At 37.0% G+C, this 12,348-nt stretch overlaps 1 protein-coding gene across 3 annotated transcripts in view; it reads right to left on the reverse strand.

The window, feature by feature from the left end:
• The window catches only part of LOC130094860 (voltage-dependent calcium channel subunit alpha-2/delta-1), a 146,224-nt gene that overhangs the window by 85,924 nt on the left and 47,952 nt on the right, over nucleotides 1-12,348 (reverse strand). For all 3 annotated transcript variants that reach the window (XM_056261391.1, XM_056261390.1, XM_056261392.1), the window contains exon 4: nucleotides 1,920-1,979. In XM_056261391.1, the coding sequence (XP_056117366.1) occupies nucleotides 1,920-1,979 (60 nt within the window). The remainder of the gene's footprint in view (nucleotides 1-1,919; nucleotides 1,980-12,348) is intronic.

The raw sequence follows: 12,348 nt of genomic DNA on the forward strand, positions 1-12,348 counted from the left end.
TTGAACACCAATTTTTTTTTTAAAATTTAAACTGTACACAAATGCTGCGAAAAAAAAAAAATCGACTAAATTTCAGATGTTTGTTTATGACTTTTTGCCCCTTTACTAAACATTTAAAATATTCCCAACTTAATACAATTTTTTTTTAGATTTTAATGGTTTTCTAAGGCCAAATTAGAACCTGAAAATTATATTTTTCCCGCAGTGCTGAATGAGAAGAGCCATATTTAGGCCTATGTCTCTGGAACCACAGCCTACAGAAAGGTGATTTAGGTGAGTTATAGGCTAATGATAATAAATGTGTCTGAAAGAATAACGAGGCATTTTAATTTTATTAATAAACTATTGTTTTCTAAATTAGTGTCGGCTAAAAACATCTCCATCTCCGCTGAGGCGCGCCGCGCGAATGCACCTTTAGAGAGAAATGCACCATTCATACGGATTACATAATCAGAAGGTATTAGCTTTCGATTCGAATTTGTTCGTTTTAAAGTGGACATTTCAAGCTTTAGCTTTTTTCACGGAGATCATGAAAGCGCGCATGATTGTTTTATTTTATTATTTATTACTATTTTATTTTGTCTAACCATTATGAATGACATTTGACGAATTGCTTTGTTCCTTTTTTTGGATAAAAGCATCTTCTAAATATGTAGCCTAATAAATGTTATAATAATGATGATAATTATTAGCCCATTATTATTTGCGTATACCACGGACGGACCCCAAACACACCGCGTCTTCTAAGTCAGGTGACTGTAAATGCGCAAAAACTGTTTCCATTGCAGTTTTGCGAAATATTCCTTTTTCGAATTGCCTGAAAAACCTCCTCATGCGAGCGTAAAAACTTTTTTGCGATAAATGGGAGTTTTTGCGAAATTGACGTGTTTCCATTGAGCGTAATTTCAATTCGCAATTTCAATTTGCGCAATTTGAAGGGTAATGGAAACGCGGCTACTGACAACTTAAAACAGCTCAAACATGCATTTTAGTTTGGGACAAGACTTAAAGGGTTAGTTCCCCCAAAAATGAAAATTCTGTCATTAATTACTCACCCTCATGTTGTTCCAACCCTGTAAGACTTTCGTTCATCTTCGGAACACAAATTAAGATATTTTTGATTAAATCTGAGAGCTGGATCACTCCTCCATAGGGTTCTTAAGGGATCGAAGCTGGCCGGCCCAAAAGTTATAAAAGACATCGTTAAAATAGTCCGAGTGACTACAGTGGCTCAACCTTAAGTTTATCAAGCGACGAGAATACTTTTTGTGCGCAAAAAAACAAACAAAAATAACAACTTTATCCAACTAATCATTTCCTTCTCTGTGGGCCGTGATAGTTCACGTAGTGAAACTACGCAAAGCTTCTAGGTTGTACGTCACACATCACACACATGACCAGCGTCGGCCAATAGTGAGCCTGCGTGTGACGTGCAACACAGAAGCTTTGCGCAATATCACGTGAAATATCACGGCCCACAGAGAAGGAAATGATTAGTTGAATAAAGTCGTTATTTTTGTTTGTTTTTTGCGCACAAAAAGTATTCTCGTCGCTTGATAAACTTAAGATTGAGCCACTGTAGTCACTCGGACTATTTTAACGATGTCTTTCATAACTTTTGGGCCGGCCAGCTTCGATCCCTTAAGAACCCTATGGAGGAGTGATCCAGCTCTCAGATTTAATCAAAAATATCTTAATTTGTGTTCCGAAGATGAACGAAAGTCTTACGGGGTTGGAACAACATGAGGGTGAGTAATTACTGACAGAATTTTCATTTTTGGGTGAACTAACCCTTTAAGCCTTGTCTGTGAATCCGGGGGGGGGGGGGGGGGGGGGGGGGTGAAATAGAATGTACGGTAATTGTATGTGCTGTAGCACCTTGTAAGTGTTCAGAACACATGTGTTGTAGAAGAACTTACTTCAAATTCATCTTTCCATTGATGCTCCATTTGGAATTTCTCTGCTGCAGTTGCCAAAGTCTATAAAAAGAACAACAAAAAATAAATCATTTTAATTAGTTAAGCACTGATTTAAAGTGTATGTGATCATGATCAAAGCAACTCTTGATAATGAGATCGTAAATTAAACATAAAACATGAATTACTGTCAAGCAGTATTATCTGGCTTACTGGGTATGTACTGTATAGTTCATTTTTTATTTCATTACACTTAAAAAAAAGTTTAATGAATAACATTCTACAGGATTTAATATGTAACTTCACACACAGTCATACACAGACCTTGATCATCAAAACAATTAGACTGAACAACAAATATACTGCAAATGGAGACCGTTAGTGTGGTCATATAATGTAGAAACTACTATAGAACAGGTGGGTGCATTATACAGTACCAACACTCAATATATTATCTCTAAACTAAAGAATTTTGTTCTGGCAGCCTTGGTTCTGGCAGCCAAAAGGTGACACCAAACAAACATGTGGGCAAAAGGTCTAACAGGATGGTGGGTTCTGTTTTAGAAAAGGGCAGAAAAGAATAGAACAGAAGAGAATAGAATAGAATAGAACATTCTTTGTTCTGTCACCCGGAGCTCTGGCAGTGCAACCCCCGCACACACAAAGTCTGAGACTCTTCCCTGAAGGAAACGGTACTGTAACATGGTATGACATTTCGAGAACAAAGACAGGGATTCATGAGTCCTCACTCTTTGACACACAATATTTTAGAATCTATGTTGGGATTTTTCAACTCGGACAGAACAGAATGAATTCTGGCACTATTTTCAATTACATACGACTTTGGTTAATCTAAATCTCCAATGTGTAACTTAAGAGAAAAAAAACATCCCAATGCTGTGCAGAATATATTTAATTTTTGAAGCAGCTAAATGTTAACTTGGCTACATTTTTCAGTAACATGGCAGTAGCAACAAAAACAGTTTGACTAAATTGCTTACAAAAGCATTTAATATCACATTGCAGCCCAGGTAGAACCATTTTCTTAGTGTGAAGAACATGTTAATAATTTAAAAAACCTTTTTCCATTTTAACCTTTTTTTTATTTTTAAAAGTGTATGGTAATAATCAAAACACCTTCCTGGAACATAGTATGTAGTGTTGAATAGATTGAATAAATTTTGTAAATAAAAAAAATAAAAATGTAAATCAATCACCGAGTCACTGATTCATTCAATATTCAGTTAGTTAACCCTTTGATGCGCAAGCTATGGATACCCCCTCTAATGCACAACATGGGTCTAAAAAGACCCGTATTCATTTCCTATGTTATTTCATGCATGGCTTGGCATTTTTTTGTTTCACCTTTTGAAATCACTTTATTTGAGCATTTAATATTTCATGATCTATAAATTTCATGATTTATGAATATTCAAAATATCTTGTTTTCAATTATCACAAATTCATATTTGAATATTTCCTAGGTTTTGCGTAAATACATCAAGTTTACACACATGGGTCTAAAATGACCCATCTATGCAAGTGTGATAAAACAAAAAAATAAAGAAAACTTTTTGTTAAAATAACCAATGTCACAGTTGTTTAGATCAACACATTTACTGTAACACTTGAAATATGTTTATTGGCCACTTTGTCACACATAACACACATATAACCGATAACACTGAAATTGAACTGTAGTGTAGTGCAACTGTAGGGGGATCTCCCCAACACCAATGTGCAGCATCCACCCAGATGATGCGACAGCAGCCATAGTGCACCAGAACGCCACCACACGACGGCTTATGTGACCGATAGCATTGATTTATGACCACAAATAAAAATTAATATGGAGGTACAAGTTTTCTGCCTAACAGCGACAATACAGGTCCTTCTCAAAAAATTAGCATATTGTAATAAAGTTCATTATTTTCCATAATGTAATGATAAAAATTCAACTTTCATACATTTTAGATTCATTGCACACCAACTGAAATATTTCAGGTCTTTTATTGTTTTAATTCTGATGATTTTGGCATACAGCTCATGAAAACCCAAAATTCCTGTCTCAAAAAATTAGCATATCATGAAAAGGGTCTCTAAACGAGCTATTAACCTAATCATCTGAATCAACTAATTAACTCTAAACACCTGCAAAAGATTCCTGAGGCTTTTAAAAACTCCCAGCCTGTTTCATTACTCAAAACCGCAATCATGGGTAAGACTGCCAACCTGACTGCTGTCCAGAAGGCCATCATTGACACCCTCAAGCAAGAGGGTAAGACAGAAAGAAATTTCTGAACAAATAGGCTGTTCCCAGAGTGCTGTATCAAGGCACCTCAGTGGGAAGTCTGTGGGAAGGAAAAGTGTGGCAAAAAACGCTGCACAATGAGAAGAGGTGACCGGACCCTGAGGAAGATTTTGGAGAAGGACCGATTCCAGACCTTGGGGGACCTGCGGAAGCAGTGGACTGAGTCTGGAGTAGAAACATCCAGAGCCACCGTGCACAGGCGTGTGCAGGAAATGGGGCTACAGGTGCCGCATTCCCCAGGTCAAGCCACTTTTGAACCAGAAACAGCGGCAGAAGCGCCTGACCTGGGCTACAGAGAAGCAGCACTGGACTGTTGCTCATTGCATGTCATTCGGAAATCAAGGTGCCAGAGTCTGGAGGAAGACTGGGGAGAAGGAAATGCCAAAATGCCAGAAGTCCAGTGTCAAGTATCCACAGTCAGTAATGGTCTGGGGTGCCATGTCAGCTGCTGGTGTTGGTGCACTGTGTTTTATCAAGAGCAGGGTCAATGCAGCTAGCTATCAGGAGATTTTGGAGCACTTCATGCTTCCATCTGCTGAAAAGCTTTATGGAGATGAAGATTTCATTTTTCAGCACGACCTGGCACCTGCTCACAGTGCCAAAACCACTGGTAAATGGTTTACTGACCATGGTATTACTGTGCTCAATTGGCCTGCCAACTCTCCTGACCTGAACCCCATAGAGAATCTGTGGGATATTGTGAAGAGCAAGTTGAGAGACGCAAGACCCAACACTCTGGATGAGCTTAAGGCCGCTATCGAAGCATCCTGGGCCTCCATAACACCTCAGCAGTGCCACAGGCTGATTGCCTCCATGCCACGCCGCATTGAAGCAGTCATTTCTGCAAAAGGATTCCCGACCAAGTACTGACTATTGAGTGCATAACTGAACATAATTATTTGAAGGTTTACTTTTTTTTTTTTTTATTAAAAACACTTCTTTTATTGGTCGGATGAAATATGCTAATTTTTTTAGACAGGAATTTTGGGTTTTCATGAGCTGGATGCCAAATTTATCAGTATTAAAACAATAAAAGACCTGAAATATTTCAGTTGGTGTGCAATGAATCTAAAATATATGAAAGTTTAATTTTGATCATTACATTATGGAAAATAATGAACTTTATCACAATATGCTAATTTTTTGAGAAGGACCTGTATATACTTGTAAATATAACTTTCTATTGCAACTTTTATTTTGTTGACCTAGCTAACATTAGATAAAAAAAGAATATGTCGACCGAGAGCTAGCTAATAGTATTGGACATGTTTCTCTTTTGCAGTAGTAATGGATTTCAAGGTCAACCTCAGCCTAAACAATCAAATAGTAGGCTATATCTAGATGTCTTTCACAAAATATCAAATATTTTCTGTGACAAAAAATGTATTAAATAAAACTTACATGCATGAAATATACAAAAGCAGCCATGTTGAAGTGTGAAATGTGAATGTCAGGTGAATAGTTTTCTGCAGTAAATATATTTATACTATTTATAAATATCAAAGGTTCCTATATGGGTCATTTTTGACCCATGTGTGTAAAATTAATGTAGAAATACAAAAACCGTGTTTGTTTATAAAGAAAGAAATAAAAAATAAAAATAATGATTTGTGGAAGTCAAAAACAAGATATTTAATCAATACCTGGATTAATAAATGATAAAATACATTTCTTTCAAATATTCAGCAAAGAAACAAGAATACGGGTCTTTTTAGACCCATGTTGCGCATTAGAAGGGTAGTCACACAAAAATTATTTTTATTCGAAAAGTAAGAAAGGAAACATTTAAATAAGGATTTGTAATGATCTAAAACAAGTTAATTGAGGAATACCTGGAATAGTGAATGATGAAATTAATTTCTTGCAAAGATATAGAAAATGAAAACTCAGTCGGGTCTATTTAGACCCATGTTGTGCATCAAAGGGTTAAAGTGATTAGCACATTGTCTCACTTTATCAGTTGTATTTAAAGTAAACATACACAAGTTAATTACTTTTAGTAGCTAGATTTACTGTATTTTAGCTATTTTAAATAACGAGCAGCTTTTACGATTTTAAAGTAGCTTCCCCAACATAGATTTTGACACAGATGCGGAGTTCAAGTTGGCATGAAACAGAAGTTGCGATCATACTTTCTTCACTATTGCGATGTATATTAAAGTGAAACGGCTTCTTGAGGAAAAAAAAAATGTAGCTTGATTTGAATTGATTGGATCAATGGATCGGATCAATGGATCATTGTTGTTTGCTATTGCTGTGATCTCAGGTGATTGACAGGTTGCTGGAGGAGTGAGGTTATTGTCCCGCCCTCACATCAGTGAACACGTCATCAGAGAAGGAATGCCATACAGTAGCAAGAAAGAGGGAAAGTTATTTTGATCAAAGATTAAGGGCACTTGAATTTTTAAAAAACAATGATGTGCATGGATAAATCATTTATAATAACCCTTCCAATATTTACCCTTCCATAAAAAAAAGAATTGTCCAATTTGATTTCATGGTGAATTAAAAGCAAAAACGTAAACTGCCAATGCCCATATTCACCCTTAGAAGTAAAGACCATGTCAGAGCAATGTTGCAGAGTGATGTGAATTGCTCATGTCATAAAAAGAGGTTGTTATGCTCATGGGTCATGTCCCAAAACCATTCCCCTTATCGCTCTGTCCACATTCCAGTCAAATAGTGACTCTCTAAGAAAACATATAAGTAAATAGAAATACACAAATGAATTAATTAAATTAAATAAATATATTTTTTTTACCTTTAACACTTCAATATGTAAATGCACCATTATTATTGGTTAGCATCTGGCAATGAGCTCACCCTGTCTTTCAAAGAAAGCTGTGTTTCTGAATACTGAATAAGTGTCAACATTTAAACACATTTCAGTCTATAAATCAGATGTTTCTGGAACTAAATTTCAATAAATGGGCTGGTTAGACAAAGGAAGCCTTGGATTGTGAATTTTAAAGAGCCTGACTACATAATACATCAAACTCTTATTTCAAAAGAGCAAAAAAAAAAAAAAAGATATGACAAGAGGATGGAATTATGTGAGCTTTATTCGCTTTAAAGGTCTCTTGGTTTGGAGTGTAGCAAAGGCTGATGTTTAGTAATGTGAGATAGTGATCTAGCCAGCACTGCCTTTGCCTTAAATAAACCAGTCTATCAGATCTCATTAGAAACCTCAAAACCTGCCAACCAACACAGATACCTGCGATCAACAGATACTCTCTCAATAAAGCCATTACTGCTGTGAAATCCAACCCTTCAACTTTGTATAATTGTGCATTGCCCCACTTTTGAACCCCAAAAAGTTCTGTAATTTCATAAGACGGGCAAATGTGGGCCCGTAAGGTAGGCCATGGAGCTAACAAACGCATTACAGATGCAACTCACTCCAATCTGCAACACCTCGCACAGTTTTGTCAAAAACTTTTACAACAATGACACCCATCTTCGAGGGAAAAAAAAATGCACGTCAACCTTTCTATCCAGACACTATGGATGCTGTAGACGGGCACTCACACACATTATTAGAGCTGGAAGTCTGGGCTGAGATCCAGCAGTCTCTGCACCTCCTCTGCACAGTCTGGGAGAAACTAAAAATACACTGTTTCACACTCTGGCACGTACACATTTACACATGCGCCCAGCGCTTGTTATGCAGGATATGTAAGACTGCGTTCAGTTCAGACTAACCTTACTCCTATGACAGTAAAACCAGAGAAATGCAAAACAGCAAGTCACTCATACTCGTACAAACTAACTACAATTATACCGTAATTCCTCAAATAAAGACCGGTATTCAAATAAACGCCGGGCCTCTGATAGTGGCCGGGGGCGTGGTCAACGCGGACAAATAAAGGCCGGTATTCAAATAAACGCCGGGCCTCTGATAGTGGCCGGGGGCGTGGTCAACGCGGACAAATAAAGGCCGGTATTCAAATAAACGCCGGGCCTCTGATAGTGGCCGGGGGCGTGGTCAACGCGGACAAATAAAGGCCGGTCTCAAATTAAGGCCGGGGAAAAAATAGTGTACACTCAAAGACGGACGCGCTCAGCGCTTGTCATATATCACAACTATTCAGTGTTTTTAACCACATGTTTATTTTAGGTTTCAGACATTTAAATAGATATGATTTATAGCAAAACAATAAATTTATAGTTTGTAAAATACACAATGGTGTCTATGGAAGCAGCAATAACAATCCATTCAAATATATTTGGCGACGTGTTTTATTCATATCAGATACACAGTGTGTAAGTAACTATAAAGTTTACTCTATTCTTCTCCCAGTTCACCGGCCACTTACTTTCATGTATTTCGGGAGAAACTGAAGAATTCACGCGCTGTAACGTAACAAATCCAACAGGAATCTCCGAACTGCGGTGCCCATCTCACGTTACAGATCAAGATCATTTATAAAGGGTTTTAAACGACAAAACAAACTCACTTACACGGATTTGAGAGTCAGAATAGAAGATAGTTGATGACATGGTAAGCAAGTTTGTTAATATTTAGAAATAAAAGCGCTACATCTGTCATACAGCGCTATTTTGGCTGTGGTGAACACGTGCCAAGCATGACGCGTCACCATGGAAACTTGGCTGGCGGGCGGGCGGGGATCGCGAATTAGAAATAAAGGCCTGCCTCTAATAAAAGCCTGCTTCAAATAAAAGCCGGCTACCATCTGCAGTTCAGGTAAATAAAGGCCCCGGCCTTTATTTGAGGAATTACGGTAATACACCATTAGCGTGGCAACAAGTCAATATATGTCCACGGGATCGACGGCTTGCTGCTGCCATAACAACGGTTTGCAGGAGAGACTCATTAGTGGCATGTGGTCATTATAGAGGTCCTTAAGAAGTAAAGGTGCATGGGGTTCATAATGGAAACTAAGGCTTAAGCATTTCTACTGCTCGTTATAGAGAATAAATCAATTATTCACAATAAAGATAATGAAAGACGGAAGGTGAGAGTTCCATTCATTCGGATGTTCCCTGGCAAATAGTAAAGGTAGGGAAAGGTTGAGAGTTGAACTGATATGAACTCTAATTTCTGCAGCCACACAGCAAGAATTCATCATCCTCGGATGACAACTAGGCAATGTAATGAGTAAAAAACCGATGGGAGATACATTACTGAGGCGAACACACAAAAATAGCTTACAATTGACATCAATAAACGAAAAGAAAAGAAGTCTCTTAGGTTCAACAAGGCTGTTTTTATTTGATCGAGGGGGGAAAAACAGTTAAAACAATAATACTGTGAAATATTATTACAATTAAAGATGTGTAATTGTCTGTAATGTCAGGAATAAATGTAATTTATTCCTGTGATTCTCAGCAGCCACAGTCTTCAGTGTCACATGTGTCTTCATCTTGGACCTGAAGCGTGACAGTTAGTTAAATTCAAATTTTCATGTTAGTTCATAGTTCATGTTAACAGATATAACTTTTGATCTTAAAGATGTAGAAGTAAATGTTTTGAGATTAACAGTAACTAAAATTAATAAATGCGGTAAAACTTTAATTTACCGCATTTACACGTTTTAATTTATCCTTGTTACACGTTACATGTAGTTACTGTAGTAATAACTATATATTTTGCATAATTACATGCAACTAACCCTAAACCAACCCCCAATCCTCCTAATCCTATAGTAAGTATGTAGTTAATTATTATTACACAGTACTTAAATGCATAATTACACTGTAACACGGACACCTTAAAATAAATTGTAACCATAAATTCTGTAGAAGTAGTTCATTCTAAGTTCATGTTAAAAGTAGTTAACTAATGTTAAATGAATCCTCATTGTAAAGTCTATAAATGTCTTTTCTTCACTTCTGATCAATTTAAAGCGTCCTTGCTGAATAAAAGGATTCATTTAGTTTAAAATAAAAGTTTTTCTCATCCTAAACTTTCTTCACAAATGTCTCACTGCGTCTTGATTCTCAAAATAATAGATATATACTATCATCTGTAGCATTTAATTAAAGACATTAAAGGTTGAAACACTCCAGATGACAAACACCATTGACCTTCATCAATTTTGTAGGATTTCTAATCAAGCACTGAATTGAGTACCCATAACAAATTGTTCAGCTAAATGGAATCACTTTAGGGTACTAGCCGGATTCGACTGAACAGGCGAACTGAATTGCTCATGACAACAGCTCCAGTGGCGCAGAGGCAAAGTGTTACAAGAACTAATGCGTTTGGAAAATCACAACCTTTGTGTGTTGAGGTGTGTTTAGGACCGACAGCCCCAGAAATAAACTACAGCCATGTTTGCTTGTTCATCCCCGTTAGTTCACTCTCTTCCAATTGATCAAGCTGATTACAGTAACCACAGTGGAGTAAGTCAATAACCTCACAGGAAGTCCATCAATACCTTTACTCCACTTTAATCTCACCAGACCAAAGAGAGAGAGGAAAAGTGGAGAGAAAGAAAAAAAACATTTAATTATAGACAGGTGAAAACCCTCCCTGGATCTTATATCAAACACTGCATACATATAATGTCCTAAAGGGGTAAAAATCTGTGAATCTTATGTGGGAGCAGGTGTGCACACTAAGGGATTTGAATAAAACCTGCACTATTTGTGTTGCAGATATAAATGATATATTTTTAAGTAGAGGTGTGTTATTATAGGCTGGCTATGGTTTCCAAATGGAAGATGATTAAAGAGGTGAAAAATCCCTCTGACTTACACTGAAGGAGGGATCTGAGCCATATCCAGAGACGAGGATTTCACAGACTTGAGGATAGGCTCTTTTAACTTGAGCCAGTGAGTAACCACTTAACAACCACCCCGAACACCCTAGCAACACCCTAACAATCACTCAGAGAACCTTAGCAACCACAACTCAATACACCAGGGCATGGCAGCACATTTTGTTCACAGACTTTTTCTGAAAAAATTATTTAAAATGCCTCTTTTTTGGGATATTTTGTGTCCTGTGTCTTTTATACAGCATTTAAAGTCACATCTGAAAACTAGACATGCATTTCAAGAAGAAGACAAGTGCTTGCAGGGCATAAAATGTAACGTTTTATGTAAAAGGACAGTTAAACATAAGTGTGAAAAGAATAGAAAAATAATTATGAGGTATTATACAGTGTTGCTGTGAAAACACAAAAACAACAGGGAATAAACAAATTAAAAAATGCCTTGTTTCCATCTTGCGATTAAGGTTGATCTTTTCCAATGCTAAACTAGAGACAACTAACTCTGGTCCTGTTAATTCGGAATAAAGGGATTTTGACAGGCCTGTAAACCACAGCATTGCATAAAGGCATGGGCGTAGATTACGCGGGGGACGGGGGGGACGTGTCCCCCCCACTTTTTATAAAATGTAAATTCGTCCCCCGCACTTTTTCATAGGGCAAGTGTGTATACAACAAGCTGAGGTTTTCGCGGGTGTGTGTAGCCTACATCGAGATTTAAAATCCAAAGAGTCAAGGATAGTCTATCTACATACGTGACTTTCACGTTTCCATGGTAATCATTCACTCTTGCATTAGCCTACGACACGCCCATGCTCGCACCCGCGCCGAATCCATCAGTATCAGTTCAAAACGGCAAAAACTCTTCACTCGTTTTTCACGAAAAAGTCAAGCACTGTAAGTAAGTTGTCATGTGGTATCCGAATTGTGTTGCACAATGATGAATAACTCTGCCTATTTCTCTTGTTGAATTAAGAAGTTTTGTTGTAAATTGAAAATATTCACTACCCGCAAAAACGTGCACTATTTTCAATTTTTTTTTATTCGTAATGTCTTTTATTTTCACAGATATGTTATCAAAGCCCTTCAAATTAGAATAAACATGGTGATTGTTAATGCTGAATTTGTATTTTCATGCAATAACAGCCACGATCTGCTTGAATCAGGCAGCGTTGTAACATTTAGTACATGATCTTTACCATAATTCGGTAACACTTTACATTTAGATAAAAAAGTTAGAGACAAACTTTAAGTTCTCTTGAAAAAGCCTAACTAGAAAGTTTTAAGTAGTTTTAAAAGCTTGAAGTTTGAAGGATTTCAATTGGAAAGTTTAGTAAGACAGACATTGTTTAGGCTTTTAAGGAAATTTAATTTTGCCAAAAGA

This window comes from Rhinichthys klamathensis, unplaced genomic scaffold, assembly GCF_029890125.1.
Source record: "Rhinichthys klamathensis goyatoka isolate OS25496 unplaced genomic scaffold, OSU_Roscu_1.1 h1tg000181l_1, whole genome shotgun sequence".
NCBI classification, from domain to species: Eukaryota; Metazoa; Chordata; class Actinopteri; order Cypriniformes; family Leuciscidae; genus Rhinichthys; species Rhinichthys klamathensis.